At 59.3% G+C, this 12,499-nt stretch overlaps 2 protein-coding genes and 1 non-coding gene across 4 annotated transcripts; 2 read left to right on the top strand and 1 right to left on the bottom strand.

The window, feature by feature from the left end:
• The first annotated feature begins 856 nt into the window (after positions 1–856).
• RAD9A (RAD9 checkpoint clamp component A) lies at positions 857–7,223 on the top strand. 2 transcript variants are annotated; one of them, XM_012452901.2, is made up of 11 exons: positions 857–949; positions 1,031–1,101; positions 1,522–1,650; positions 2,356–2,470; positions 2,551–2,650; positions 4,506–4,615; positions 4,704–4,813; positions 4,907–4,971; positions 5,061–5,198; positions 6,007–6,214; positions 6,300–7,223. In XM_012452901.2, exons 1-11 carry the CDS (start codon positions 916–918, stop codon positions 6,393–6,395), a joined length of 1,176 nt encoding a protein of 391 aa, XP_012308324.2. In that variant the 5' UTR covers positions 857–915; the 3' UTR covers positions 6,396–7,223. The 2 variants fall into 2 exon arrangements, with proteins under 2 accessions (XP_012308324.2, XP_064220747.1); XM_064364677.1 differs by lacking the exon at positions 1,031–1,101 and having other exon boundaries at positions 871–949; positions 1,522–2,470.
• On the bottom strand, positions 6,994–10,420 carry PPP1CA (protein phosphatase 1 catalytic subunit alpha). Its single transcript, XM_012452902.2, has 7 exons — positions 10,290–10,420; positions 9,630–9,761; positions 9,243–9,473; positions 8,387–8,491; positions 7,754–7,977; positions 7,536–7,670; positions 6,994–7,462 (listed from the first exon to the last, which is right to left on the bottom strand). The coding sequence occupies exons 1-7, from the start codon at positions 10,342–10,344 to the stop codon at positions 7,352–7,354; spliced, it is 993 nt and encodes a 330-aa protein (XP_012308325.1). The 5' UTR covers positions 10,345–10,420; the 3' UTR covers positions 6,994–7,351.
• A 1,350-nt stretch (positions 10,421–11,770) lies between these two features.
• Positions 11,771–11,877, top strand: LOC135270262 (U6 spliceosomal RNA). The gene has a single exon (XR_010338429.1). It is a non-coding gene; the product is annotated as a U6 spliceosomal RNA (small nuclear RNA).
• Positions 11,878–12,499: the final 622 nt, after the last annotated feature.

Raw genomic sequence — 12,499 nt, 5'->3', positions numbered from 1 at the left:
TAGTTCCAGGCTGCAATGAGACGTGTTCGTGCCACTGTACTCCAGCCTGGGTGACAGAGCAAGATTCCGTCTCAAAAAAGAAAAAAGTACTTAACCACATCTAGCCACGAGCACATCTACCCTCGTAAAACGTTTCCAGCGCGTCCCAGCGGTGCCCCTCATCATCTGGCGGCCCCTACGCCTCTCTGAGGCTCACAGACCTACTCCCCTCTCCAGGGGGAGGAGCCCGCACCGCTGAGCCTTTACTCTTGTTCTTCCCTCTGCCAGGGGCACCGTTCTACCCCTTTCTGCCTGGAGAAGCTGCTATTCTTCCTCCAAGGATCCTTGAAGGCAGAAGGAGCAGCCACCTCCCACTCGTGGCTGCTACAAGCAAGCTGCTTTGACTTCTTTCTAGAGCTGGGCTTGGTGCTGGAGTCCGAGTCTCCGGCCCAGGGTAGGTCCGATGGTCTCGCTTGCACCCTGTATCCCCCCACAGACTCTGCCCGTGAAGTTTATTAAGTGGGTGACCCCAGAGAGCTCGCCCAACTTTCCGACTCCGAGTCCAGCACTCGGTCCACTGCACAGGGACGTCGCGCCCCGGAGCTGCGTCCTCTCTGCCCTTCGCGTTCCGGTGCCCCGCCCGCGGAACGCCCCGATCTCCAGGGGCGCGGAAGGCCGGGGCGAGACTGGAGAGCCAGAAGCAGCTGGCTGGCGGGCGCCGCGGGCCTCCCCGATCACGTGACACCCCGGGCACGGTGCGTCTTCACGTGACGGCGGAGCCTGCGAACGTTTTTCTCACGTGACGGAGGCGCCTGCACATGGACCAATGGGGAGGTGGGGGCGGAGCCGGCAGGGGCGGTGCGCGGGAAGGGACCCCGGGCTCGGTGGCCGCGGAGAGCCGGGCAGTGCTGTCCCTGGGTCGGGCGCCGGGGCAGCATGAAGTGTCTGGTCACCGGCGGCAACGTGAAGGGTGAGTGCGGGTCGGCCTGGCGGCGGCGGAGCAGAACCCGCGAAACCGCCAGCCTGACCCCTTCCGCTCTCCTCCCCGCAGTGCTCGGCAAGGCCGTCCACTCCCTGTCCCGCATCGGGGACGAGCTCTACCTGGAACCCTTGGAGGACGGGGTGAGGGGCTGGGGTGTCGGGGGCGGGTGCGACTCCAGCCGGGAGCGGGTAACCCGGACTCGAGTCTCGCCTCCACCAGGCGGGGTGACCGCGGGCAGATTTGCCGAAGGAGTTTCAGTTTCTTAGCCTGGCGCCTCTCCTTTTCCCAGGCCAGTGTGTGAATGGAGGGAAGCTGGCCTCCTGCTGGCGCCTGGGGGGTGACGTGCACTTAGAGGGACTCGGGGGAAGGCCCAGGTGTGCGACCCCTCCACTGCGGCAGCAGCGCCGAGGCCGACTCTGAAGGCTTCATGGGGAAGGAGGGTTTCAACAGGTGGTGGCGGAGCGGGAGGACGACAGGGCAAGTGTGGGCAGAAGCAGCTAGAGGGCTGGGTCAGTGGCTGCCCGCTGACCACGTCCCTCTCCCTGCTCTTCGTGGCGCAGCTCTCGCTCCGGACGGTGAACTCTTCCCGCTCTGCCTATGCCTGCTTCCTCTTTGCCCCGCTCTTCTTCCAGCAGTACCAGGCCGCCATCCCCGGTCAGGACCTGCTGCGCTGTAAGATCCTGATGAAGGTGAGGCCCTTCCCTCAGCAGTGGCACTGCCCCACCCCGGGAATCTCCACCAGCTGTGCCTCTGCTCTGGGGTACTCAGTAGATGCTAAGTGGGGAGAGAGAGACACGTGCAAGCCCAATCTATGCAAATCAGAGGGAGAGGCATGGTAAAAGCATCACAGTGGGGACCTGAGAGGGTGGTGATGCTCAAGTTCGTTAAGAAAGGTAAGCAGGTCGGCCTGGCGAGGTGGGTCACGCCTGTAATCCCAGCACTTTGGGAGGCCGAGGCAGGTGGTTCAGGAGATCGAGACCATCCTGGCCAACATGGTGAAACCCTGTCTCTACAAAAATACAAAAATTTAGCTGGGCATGGCAGCACGCACCTGTAGTCCCAGCTTCTCGGGAGGCTGAGGCAGGAGAATTGCTTGAACCTGGGAGACAGAGGTTGCAGTGAACCGAGATCACACCATTGCATTCCAGCCTAGCAACAGAGGGAGACTCCGTCTCAAAAAAAAAAAAAAGAAAAAAAAGGCAAACAGGTCTTTCAAGGCATTCCAGGCCTAGGGAAGAGCATGAATGAGGCCTAGAAGGGTGCCAGTGTCTCGCATGGTGTGGGAGCCCTTTTCCCAGTTTCATGCTGGGCCCATCATGGGCAAGGGCCTGCGTGGGACAGGAAAGCTGGTCGCAGAGACATGGTGCCAGGCTGAGGTGTCTTACCCTATGCAGTCCTTCCTATCTGTCTTCCGCTCACTGGCGATGCTGGAGAAGACGGTGGAAAAATGCTGCATTTCCCTGAATGGCCAGAGCAGCCGCCTGGTGGTCCAGCTGTACTGCAAGTTCGGTGAGTGGGCAGCTGGCCAGCCAAGGGGTGCCTCAGCCAGGAGGTTGGCGAGGCCCACTGAAACCCTGTCACTCATCCAGGGGTGCGGAAGACTCACAACCTGTCCTTCCAGGATTGCGAGTCCCTGCAGGCCGTCTGCGACCCAGCCTCATGCCCCCACATGCTCCGCGCCCCAGCACGGTGAGCACAGCCTGCCCACCTGCCCTCAGCTCTGCCCCGGGTCTGTCTCTTCCTTCTTTGGGGCCCCGAAGGTTGATTTCAGAAGGTGCCTCCTTCATTTTCCCTACAGAGTTTTTGTGAACCTCAAAGACATCCCATAGCCCTCTGGGCTCGGGTCCTTACCTGGCTCTTTAAAGGCTGAGGGCAACGTGGAGGAGGGGCAGGCACCTCCTTGCTCCATTCTCCTCACTGTTAGGAGTCTGCATTCCCCATCCCAAAGGTCTGATTTGACTTTCTGGCAACTCAGACCCTTCCAATTCCTCTTCTAGGGGTTGCATTTCTGGCCTGTCAACACCTTTCATCCGGTTTGAGTAACCTTGAAGGTCTGCCCCTGACCCGTGGCTCAGAGGTTGAGACCCCTTTTCTGGCCTGGGCATCCTTCCAGAGGTGTTCCCCATTCAAGGGCAGCCTCTCTCCCTGACTGCCTAGGATCTAGCTTTGAGAAGCCCCCAAGGTCAGGGCAGGAGGCTGGAGGGGAGGTTGCGGTTCAGGAGGCCGCCTGAACAATCAGCTGTGGGGTAGAGCGGTTCTGGGCAGTCCGAGCACTGGGGGCTCTCGGGGGCCAGGGAAACGGGAACTCAAGTGGAAGCAAAGGTTCCTAGAGAGGACCAGGTCAGAGAGGAGTGGGCTCTCGCCCTGCCCCACGCTGGACACTGTTTGCATTCAAGTGGCCCAAGGTCCTGTTCATTTTTCAGGGTGACTGAAGGTCCCTTCGGGTCCTGGTATCTGTTTCCCCAGGTTCTCTTGAGCCAGCACTGCTCAGAGCTCTTTTGGGCAGTGAGAGAGGGATTTTTTTTTTTCTTTAAATCAACAGTTGTTTCTCTTATTTTGAGATGGAGTCTTGCTCTGTCACCTGGGCTAGAGTACAGTGGTGCAATCTTGGTTCACTGCAACCTCTGCCTCCTGGGTTCAAACGATTCTCCTGCCTGAGCCCCCCAAGTAACAGGGATTACAGGCATGCACCACCATGCCCGGCTGTTTCTTTTTTTTTTTTTGGAGACTGAGTTTCACTCTTGCTCCCCAGGCTGGAGTACAATGGCAAGATCTTGGCTCCCTGCAACCTCTGCCTCCCAGGTTCAAGTGATTCTCCTGTCTCAGCCTCCTGAGTAGCTGGGATTACAGGTGCCCGCCACCACACCTGGCTAATTTTTAGTAGAAATAGGGTTTCACCATGTTGGCCACGCTGATCTTGAACTCCTGACCTCAGGTGATCCGCCTGCCTCGGCCTCCGGAAGTGCTGGGATTACAGGCATGAGCCACCATGACCGGCCCAGTTTTTGTATTTTTAGTAGAGAAGTTTTACCACGTTGGCCAAGCTGGTCTTGAACTCCTGACCTCAAGTGATCTACTGTTGGGGTCTCCCCAAATGCTGGGATTACAGGTGGGAGCCACCGAGCCTGGCCACTCTGTTTTTTTTTTTTTTTCAATCCTCGTGAAGGGGCCTTGGGAATCTCTGCATCCTTCCAGTTTTAGTGTATGTGCTGCGGAAGTGAGTACTCTGTCTCATGAATAATTTCAAATATATGTAAAAGCAGTGCAGCTCTTGTCCCCACTTGACTTGAAGCAGATTCCAGATGTGATCTCATCTGTAGAGCAGTGGGTATCCTTAGAGGTTAAGCATTTCAGGCCTCTTTCTGAAGGCCAGCTTGGTAGGGCAGCGTTGAGTGCCGAGTCCTGCCTCTGGGCCCTCTCCCTGCCGCCTTCTCTGGTCCTCATCCATGCGCTAGACCTGTGACCATCCATGTGGGTGCCTGTGTCACCCCTGCCTCAGGTGACAGGGCCAAGCATTTAGGGTGATGCTCTGCCCTGTTCACAGGGTCCTGGGGGAGGCTGTCCTGCCCTTCCCTCCCACGCTGGCTGAAGTGACGCTGGGCATTGGCCGTGGCCACAGGGTCATCCTGCGCAGCTACCATGAGGAGGAGGCAGGTGAGGGAGCTGGACGTGGCATGGGACAGAGCAGAGCTGCGGGTGGGAGAGAGGCGGGGCCCAGGTTCCTCCCGTTCTTCCCCAACAGATAGCACTGTCAAAGCCATGGTGACTGAGGTGTGCCTTGGGGAGGAGGACTTCCAGCAGCTGCAGGCCCAGGAGGGGGCGGCCATCACCTTCTGCCTCAAGGAATTCCGGGTGAGGTTCCCCCCACGCATTCGCCTTGGGTCCTCCCTGTCCAGCCCAGCCCAGCCCATCCCAGGGCCTCACCTGCTACCTCTTCCCTCCCAGGGGCTCCTGAGCTTTGCAGAGTCGGCAAACTTGAATCTTAGCATTCACTTTGATGCTCCGGGCAGGTAATTTTCAGCCTCAGGATAGGGAAGGGCTCTGGGATGCCAGGAGCTGAATGGGATGACCTAGCTTGGGGCTCCCGTCCCCTGCCCAGGCCTGCCATCTTCACCATCAAGGACTCTTTGCTGGACGGCCACTTTGTCTTGGCCACACTCTCAGAGACAGACTCGTACTCCCAGGACCTGGGCTCCCTGGAGCGCCAGCGGCCAGTGCCTCAGCTCCAGGCCCACAGGTAAGGGTGCCTTCGCCACCTCATCTTCTCCCCCGTGGGTGCACCCCAGCCTGAGACTGCAACTTGCAGCTTCTGCACCTCCCCCCATGTTTTCTCTCTCTCAATCTCCCCTCCCCCTTTGGCTCCTCCCATCTCTCTCTCAGGCCCCAGCCTCTGCCCCTACAATGCTCACAGCTGCCAGCCCTGCAGGCTCAGCCGTCTGGGTCAGCTGTACTCAGAGACCCCTCCCACTCAGGGAAGCAGCCCTAAGGACCTGCCGGCTTCCTTCTCTGGCTGAGGCTTCCCCTCTGAGCCTCCTCCCAGGCCAAGGACGGAAAGGGCTGCTGGGAGGCAGGGAGCTGCCTGGGCCGGGGGAAGCAGGTGGCTGGAAGGGCAGGTGGGCTGGGGAGGATGGGCCCAGCGCAGTTTCAGCAGCGGAAGTTGGGGCTGGCCCCCAGCCCAGCATGTCCCTGGGCTCCTGTGCTCTCCAGCTCCTGTCCCCTGGGAAGCTGGGGGCTTGGGCCCCATGTAGCCCATTTCACAGAACTTGCTGCTTCCCTCCCCGAGCTGAGCTAAAGTAGCCCGGGGATGCCTCCCTCAGGTCCCTACCTAAATTCTGATCAAAGAGATTCCTGGCCCACCCCCTCCAGGAAGCCCCCACTTACCCCGGCATTCTCTCCGCTCCAGCCAAACCAGGAAGCCGTAAAACCAAGAGATCTCCACTGGTCAGAGGGCCCCCAAGCTGGCTTGGAGCCCTCCAAGGTGGGGCCCTGCCTCTGCACCCTCCTCCCCTCCCTGTTCCTCCCTGATACTCCGATTCTGCCTACAGCACACCCCACCCGGACGACTTCGCCAACGACGACATCGACTCTTACATGATTGCCATGGAAACCACTATAGGCAATGAGGGCTCGAGGGTGCTGCCCTCCATTTCCCTGTCATCTGGCCCCCAGCCCCCCCAGAGCCCCGGCCTCCGCTCCGAGGAGGAAGATGAGGCTGAGCCCAGTACAGTGCCTGGGACTCCCCCACCCAAGAAGGTAGGGGCTGAAGGCGAAGGCGAAGGCGGGGGTGGGGGCGGGGTGGGGAAGGGAGCAGCCTCCAGAACTCACTTGTTCCTTCCAGTTCCGCTCGCTGTTCTTCGGCTCCATCCTGGCCCCCGCAGGCTCCCCGCAGGGCCCCAGCCCTGTGCTGGCTGAAGACAGTGAGGGCGAAGGCTGAACTGAGAACCTGAAGCCTGTACCAGGCCTTGGACCAGATGAAGCCCCAGCCAGTGGCAGAGCTGGGTCTCAGGAAGGTGGGCCTGCTGGAGCTCAGCTGTTCTGCTGCCTCTCGCAGGCCCCAGCTGGCCGCCACTGTGAAGCTGTCCCGCAGTGGTTGGGCCTGGGTCCTCTCATCTCCCTACAACCCCCAGCCAATCATAACTCTCCAGACCTGATCCCGAACTACTGATGTTCCTACTTGTTTCCCATTGAGCATCGGGCTATACTCCAGCTGGCCAAGGCTGGAAACCTGTCTCCCTCGCTCATGTTCCTAAGGAAAATGTCACAACAGGTGCTGCTGGCCCCTGCTGACCCAGCTTCTCTGCAGTCATGACCTGTTCCTTCCTGAAGTCCTGGGCGTGCGTCTGGGACCCCCCTGGAGCTGACAGTTTTTCTTGTTTTCCTGACACTCTTTGGTGCTGACTTGGAATTCTAAGAGCCTTGGACCTGAATGTGTGGCTAGGGCTGCCCTGGCTAGGGCCTGGTGCCCAGCCTCCCAAGTGGCTCTGTGCAGAAGGGCTGCCAGGCAGTGTCTTAGACGTGAGACGGAGACCATGGCGAGAATCCAGCTTTGACCTTTATTCAAGAGACCAGATGGGGTTGCCCCAGGATCCGGCTGCCAGCCCTGAGGCCAAGCACGGCTGGAGCCCCACGACCTGGCCTGCCGTTGCCCTGAGCTGCAGCCTTAGCCCCAGGATCCTGCTCACAGCCCCCGCAGGTGCAGGCAGGAAGAAGCCCTGGGGGATTGGACGCTGCTATTAATTCATTAAAAAAAAAAAAAAATACACCAAGGCTCCATGTTCCCCGTGACAGGTGGGCCTGAGGGGCTGGTATGACATCCGCCCCCCCGCCCCATGGCAGCATGATTTCTGTACAATCAATCCATCATCTGGGGCATGGGGCGGTGTGCGGGGGCTATTTCTTGGCTTTGGCGGAATTGCGGGGCGGGGTGATGGGTCGGCCTCCAGGGTTCAGGCCGCTGAACTGCCCGTACTTCCCCTTGTTCTTGTCGGCGGGCTTGAGGATCTAAAAGAGACAGGGTTGGTCAGGCTCCTGGGGCTGAGCCACGGGGCCTAGCGGCTCCCTTCCCCACGCTTACCTGGAAGGAGCACATGAGGGTCTCGTCCACGCTCATCATGGCACCAGCATTGTCAAACTCGCCACAGTAGTTGGGAGCTGAGAAAAGTGTCACCAGCTGCCGCTTGGCAAAGAACTCATAGCCATCTTCTACCACCTGGGTGCAGACCAGAGCAGTCAGTTCTGTGTGCTGGCACTGCCCTCCCCTTCCCCCACCCCAGGCGACAGCCGCCAGCCCACCTGGTGTGCCCGGCAGATGAGGTCCAGGTCGTGCTTGTGCAGGAACTTGGCCACCACCTCGGCTCCAAAGGTAAAAGAGACGCCACGGTCATTCTCGCCCCAGCCCTGCACGTCCTTGTCGGGGTCAGACCACAGCAGGTCACACAGCAGGCCCTGGTCAGGCACGTCTGTGGGCCGCATGATACGCCGGATCTGCTCCATGGATTGCAGGTCTGGGGACAAGCCTGGGGGACCAGGGGAAGTCCACATCCTCAAACAAGGACATCCTCACTCCAGGAAGCCGTGGCCAATCAGCCTCACCTTTCCCACCACCCCCTTGGTCCCTCCACAGGTCTCCTGGGCACCCAGGCAGGCAGAATTCATCCCCTTCCCCGCAGCTTTTGCAAGTTCCCAAAGGGGCACAAAGATGTCCCCGCCCTCGGGAGAGCAGAGCTCCATGTAGAGCTCCTGGGAGATGATAGACAAGCCCATTCCATGTAGGACGCACAAGGGAGTGAGCGCAGCCCAGCACAGGGGTATGGGAGACACTTCCCGGAAGGAGTGACTTCCCAGATGAGACAGACCTAAGGAAAGCTGGCCCGGCAATGGGGGATGCGGCCAGGTCTCCTCGTCCCCAGCCGTCCCCTCCCTCACCTCCGTGGCAGCAGAAGATCTTTTCATCCACGATGGCTGCGATGGGCAGGCAGTTGAAGCAGTCGGTGAAGGTTTTCCACAGTTTGATGTTGTAGCGTCTCTTGCCTGCCCAGGAGATGGCTGTGAGGGGCCTGCCTACCCCACCCTCAACCTGGGTCCCTGGGCCCCTGGGCTATTCAGACGCAGATGGGAGGAGAGAGGCAAGGAGGCAAACCACCCGCGCCCTGCCCCTGTCCCCACCCCTGCCCCTGCAGCCTATCAGCCTTCCAGGAACAATTCTCTTTACTTTTTACTTTTAATTTTTAATTAAAAGAACCAGCATCTTGCTCTGTCACCCAGGGTCAGCTGGAGTGCAGTGGCGAGATCACAGCTCACTGTAACTTGGAGCTCCTGGGTCCAAGTGATCTTCCCGCCTCGGCCTCCTGCCAGAAGTAATTCTAAAGCACCCAAGTCCACTGGAAACTGAGTTCCAATCTGGACCAGCCTCAGCGCTGGCACTCCCCACACACCCCCACCCATGAGCCGGGCCAAGTACAGGTCTGGTTTATCTCAGCTTCTGGACAGCAGAGCCCATCTGCAAACACATCCTAAGTGCTTAGTAGCAAATGTAGGGGGAGCCTCACCAGGCAGGGCCCTGGGAGCAAGCACCAGAATACCAGTAGCCTTCCAGTCAGCAACTATGCCCCAGACCCCGTGCCAGGAGGGGCAGGGCAGGCACGAGAATGGACCGGGCCCTGCCTTCATGGAGTGCACAGTCTAGCAAGCATCTGTCAGATATGAGGCCAATGTGAGGGTCCCACTGAATAGCAAGGAGTGTTTCAGGACCCGAGCAACCCTGGATGCTCAGACCACTCACACTCATCGTAGAAACCATAGATGCGGTTGATGCTGGCACACTCGTGGTTCCCACGGAGCAGGAAGAAGTTCTCGGGGTACTTGATCTTGTAGGCCAGCAGCAGGCAGATGGTCTCCAAGGACTGCTTGCCCCTGTCCACATAGTCCCCCAGAAAGAGGTAGTTGCTCTCCGGAGGGAAGCCCCCATACTCAAATAGTCGCAGAAGGTCGTAGTACTGGCCGTGGATGTCACCTGTGACCCAGGGAACCGAGTAAGTTAGATGCTGGGTCTAGCCTTGAACCCAGGGCCAGGACTAGGCTCAAGGGAGGAGGGCTCCAGGAACTTTGTGGGGGCCAGTGCCACTTTTAGGAAGCCAAAGGGGCCTGGGCGGGGCGGGGGGTTGCTCACCGCAGATCTTGAGGGGTGCCTCCAGCTCCAGAAGAATGGGCTGGCTCAGGAAAATCTCCCGGGATTTCAGGCACAGACCGCGGATCTCGTTCTCTGTCAGCTGTACATTCTTCCCAGGCCGCGAGCCCTGCACTGGGGGCGCAATGCGGAGTCAGGACCCTGGTCCCTCAGACAGGAGGAGGGTGGGTGACATGGTGGCCCCGTGGATACCTCCAGGGGCGCCTAGGCCTCCTCGGCCCCTCCTTGCCCAGAGGCAGCTGTTGCTGCTGAGCCTCCTGGGACGTCAGCCTCAAGCCTCCCAAGGGAAGCCCCCCTAGCTATCCTCAGAGCCTCGGGAGGCGACTGTCGTGCGCAGGGGGCTGCAGCCCAAAACCTCACAGCGCAGGACACCTTCCTGGACCGGGCTTCCCGGGTTTCTCCCTCGCCCCAAGAGCCCAGGCAACCCGTGAGCCCCCGGCCGGGGAGACGGGGCTGCTCCGCGCCCCGAAGCTGGCCCGGGACCTCTCAGGCGCGTCCGCGGGGGGGCGGCTGCGGCCACGGAACCTCGCGGCGCGTCCCCGCCCAGTCTAAGCTGGCCCCGGGGGCCCGCCCGCGCGCCACTTCCGGGCCGGGCAGGGGTCCAGGGCGCGGCGGACGCGGACCTTCCCCACCCCGGCCAACCTTCTAGCAGGCGCCCGATGATCGAGTCCAGGTTGAGCTTCTCGCTGTCGGACATGGCGGCGCCGCCGCTCCAGCCCAGCAGCTCCGGGCCCGCTCCCGTCTCCCGCCCTCCGGCAGCCTCCTTCCGGCCTGGCTCTCCTTCCGCCCGCCCCAGTCCGCCCCCGGCCCGCCGCTCCGCCTCCGGGTCTCCCGGGCCCGCCCCGCCCGGCCCCCCGCGCTCTAGCGCCCCCGCTGGACGTGAGGCGCGGAGGCCCAGGGGGCGGGGTCTGTCGGGGCGGGGTCTGTCGGAGGCGGGACCGAGGCTGATTACGCCCGAGAGGAGGCGCCCAGCTCCGTTCCGAGGATGTGGGGCCGGAAGGACTGTGGAAGTTGTTTTTCTCTTTCAAAAGCTGAACAGCCCTTCCCACCCCTGTCCTGGGTGGAGGGTGTCGTGAACACGTTAATAACCGACTGCCCCGCACTGAGGTTTAACCTCTCCAAATGCAGAAAGGGAAACTGAGGTTCAAGGGATAGCAATAGGCTGTTTCAAGACCTGGACCTCGCTTTCGCGGAGGACCCCCTTCCTCGTGGGTCTCTGTGGCCCCCAGGCGGCTGACCACGCTCAAAGACAGCTAGAATTCCCAGCATGCTTTGGTCCCTGGGGCATGCTAAATTAGTATTTTCTTACAAGTCCCATAATTAGCTTCTTTTTTTGAGGCAGTTTTGCTCTGTCCCACAGGCTGGAAGGCAGTGGGGCGACCTTGGCTTACTGCAACCTTCCCCTCCTGGGTTCAAGCGATTGTCATGCCTCAGCCTCCAGAGTAACAGGGACTACAGGCGTACGTCACCGCGCCCGCTAATTTTTGTATTTTTATTAGAGGGGGGGTTTCCATGTTAGCCAGGCTGGGATTACAGGCGTGAGCCACCACACCTGGCCCCATAATAAGCTTCGAGTAGCACAGTAATATTGCAGGGTGTGCACGTAAAAAGAATTATTTTATAAAGAGTAGGCATTAAATGAACCATAATTATTGTTGAAACCCTGAGTTGGGTGCTTTACACACCAGTAACCTCAAAACTGGACGTAGGCTGGCCATCGTGACTCAGGCCTATAATTCCAGCACTTTGGGAGGCTGAGGCATGATGATCTCTTGCGCCCAGCCTGGGCGACATGATGAAACCTCATCTCAACAAAAAACACAAAAATTGGCCGGGTACCGTAGCTCACACCTGTAATCTCAGCACTTTGGGAGGTTAAGGCAGGCAGATCACAAGGTCAGGAGATCGAGACCATCCTGGGTGACACAGTGAAACCCCGTCTCTACTAAAAATACAAAAAATTAGCTGGGCGTGGTGGTATGTGCCTGTGGTTCCAGCTACTCCAGGAGGCTGAGGCAGGAGAATCACTTGAACCCGGAGGCAGAGGTTGCAGTGAGCTGAGATGGCGCCACTGCACTCCAGCCTGGTGACAGAGAGAGACAACATATCAAAAAAAAAAAATTTTGCTCACTTCAGCATTACATATACTAAAATTGGAACGTTACAGAGAAGATTAGCATGGCCCCTGCGCAAGGATGACACACAAATTCATCAAGCGTTCCATATTTATTAAAAAAAAAATTAGCTGGGCATGGTGGTGCACGCCTGCAGTACCAGCTACAGGGAGGCTGAGGCAGGAGGATCTCTTGAGACCGGGAGGTGGAGGTTGCAGTGAGCCCAGATCATGCCATTACACTCCAGCCAGGGTAACAGTGAGACCCTCTCTCAAAAAAAGAAACATAAAGGCCCGGTGTGGTGGCTCACGCCTGTAATCGCAGCACTTTGGGAGGCTGAAGCAGACAGATTATTTGAGGTCAGGATTTTGAGACTAGCCTGGCCAATATGGCAAAACCCCATCTCTACTAAAGATACAAAAATTAGCCAGGCATGGTGACATGCCTGTTAATTCCAGCTACTTGGGAGGCTGAGGCAGGAGAATCACTTGAACCCGGGAGGCGGAGTTTGCAGTGAGCCGAGATCAAGCCATTGCACTCCAGCCTGAGCAACAGAGCGAGACTTTGTCTCATAACAAACAAACAAACAAACAAACAAACTGGAGGTGGTCGGCCTCCTGTCTAGCAGGCCTGGGCTCTACACAGCCAGCACAGGAACTCAAGCCTGTAGCTTGGGGAGGGTGGGAGGAGCCCACAGCTCAGGGGCACTGGGGCAGGCAGGAAGAGTCACAGAGAGGA

The sequence above is a fragment of the Aotus nancymaae genome, unplaced genomic scaffold, assembly GCF_030222135.1.
Source record: "Aotus nancymaae isolate 86718 unplaced genomic scaffold, 86718_ANA_hifiasm-v0.15.2.pri h1tg000059l, whole genome shotgun sequence".
Taxonomy (NCBI): domain Eukaryota; kingdom Metazoa; phylum Chordata; class Mammalia; order Primates; family Aotidae; genus Aotus; species Aotus nancymaae.
This window is presented reverse-complemented; position numbering and strand designations above follow the sequence as displayed.

What these genes read in the sequence shown, in the direction of transcription:
- RAD9A (XM_012452901.2), top strand. Translation starts at nt 916, where the DNA reads ATGAAGTGTCTGGTCACCGGCGGCAACGTGAAGG. An exon ending in CACCGGCGGCAACGTGAAGG is followed by an intron (nt 950 to 1,030) that starts GTGAGTGCGGGT and finishes TCCTCCCCGCAG; the next exon opens with TGCTCGGCAAGGCCGTCCAC. An exon ending in GCTGTAAGATCCTGATGAAG is followed by an intron (nt 1,651 to 2,355) that starts GTGAGGCCCTTC and finishes TACCCTATGCAG; the next exon opens with TCCTTCCTATCTGTCTTCCG.
- PPP1CA (XM_012452902.2), bottom strand. Translation starts at nt 10,344, where the DNA reads ATGTCCGACAGCGAGAAGCTCAACCTGGACTCGATCATCGGGCGCCTG. An exon ending in CTATGGTTTCTACGATGAGT is followed by an intron (nt 8,492 to 9,242) that starts GTGAGTGGTCTG and finishes TCTCCTGGGCAG; the next exon opens with GCAAGAGACGCTACAACATC. An exon ending in GATCTTCTGCTGCCACGGAG is followed by an intron (nt 7,978 to 8,386) that starts GTGAGGGAGGGG and finishes CTGGTCCCCCAG; the next exon opens with GCTTGTCCCCAGACCTGCAA.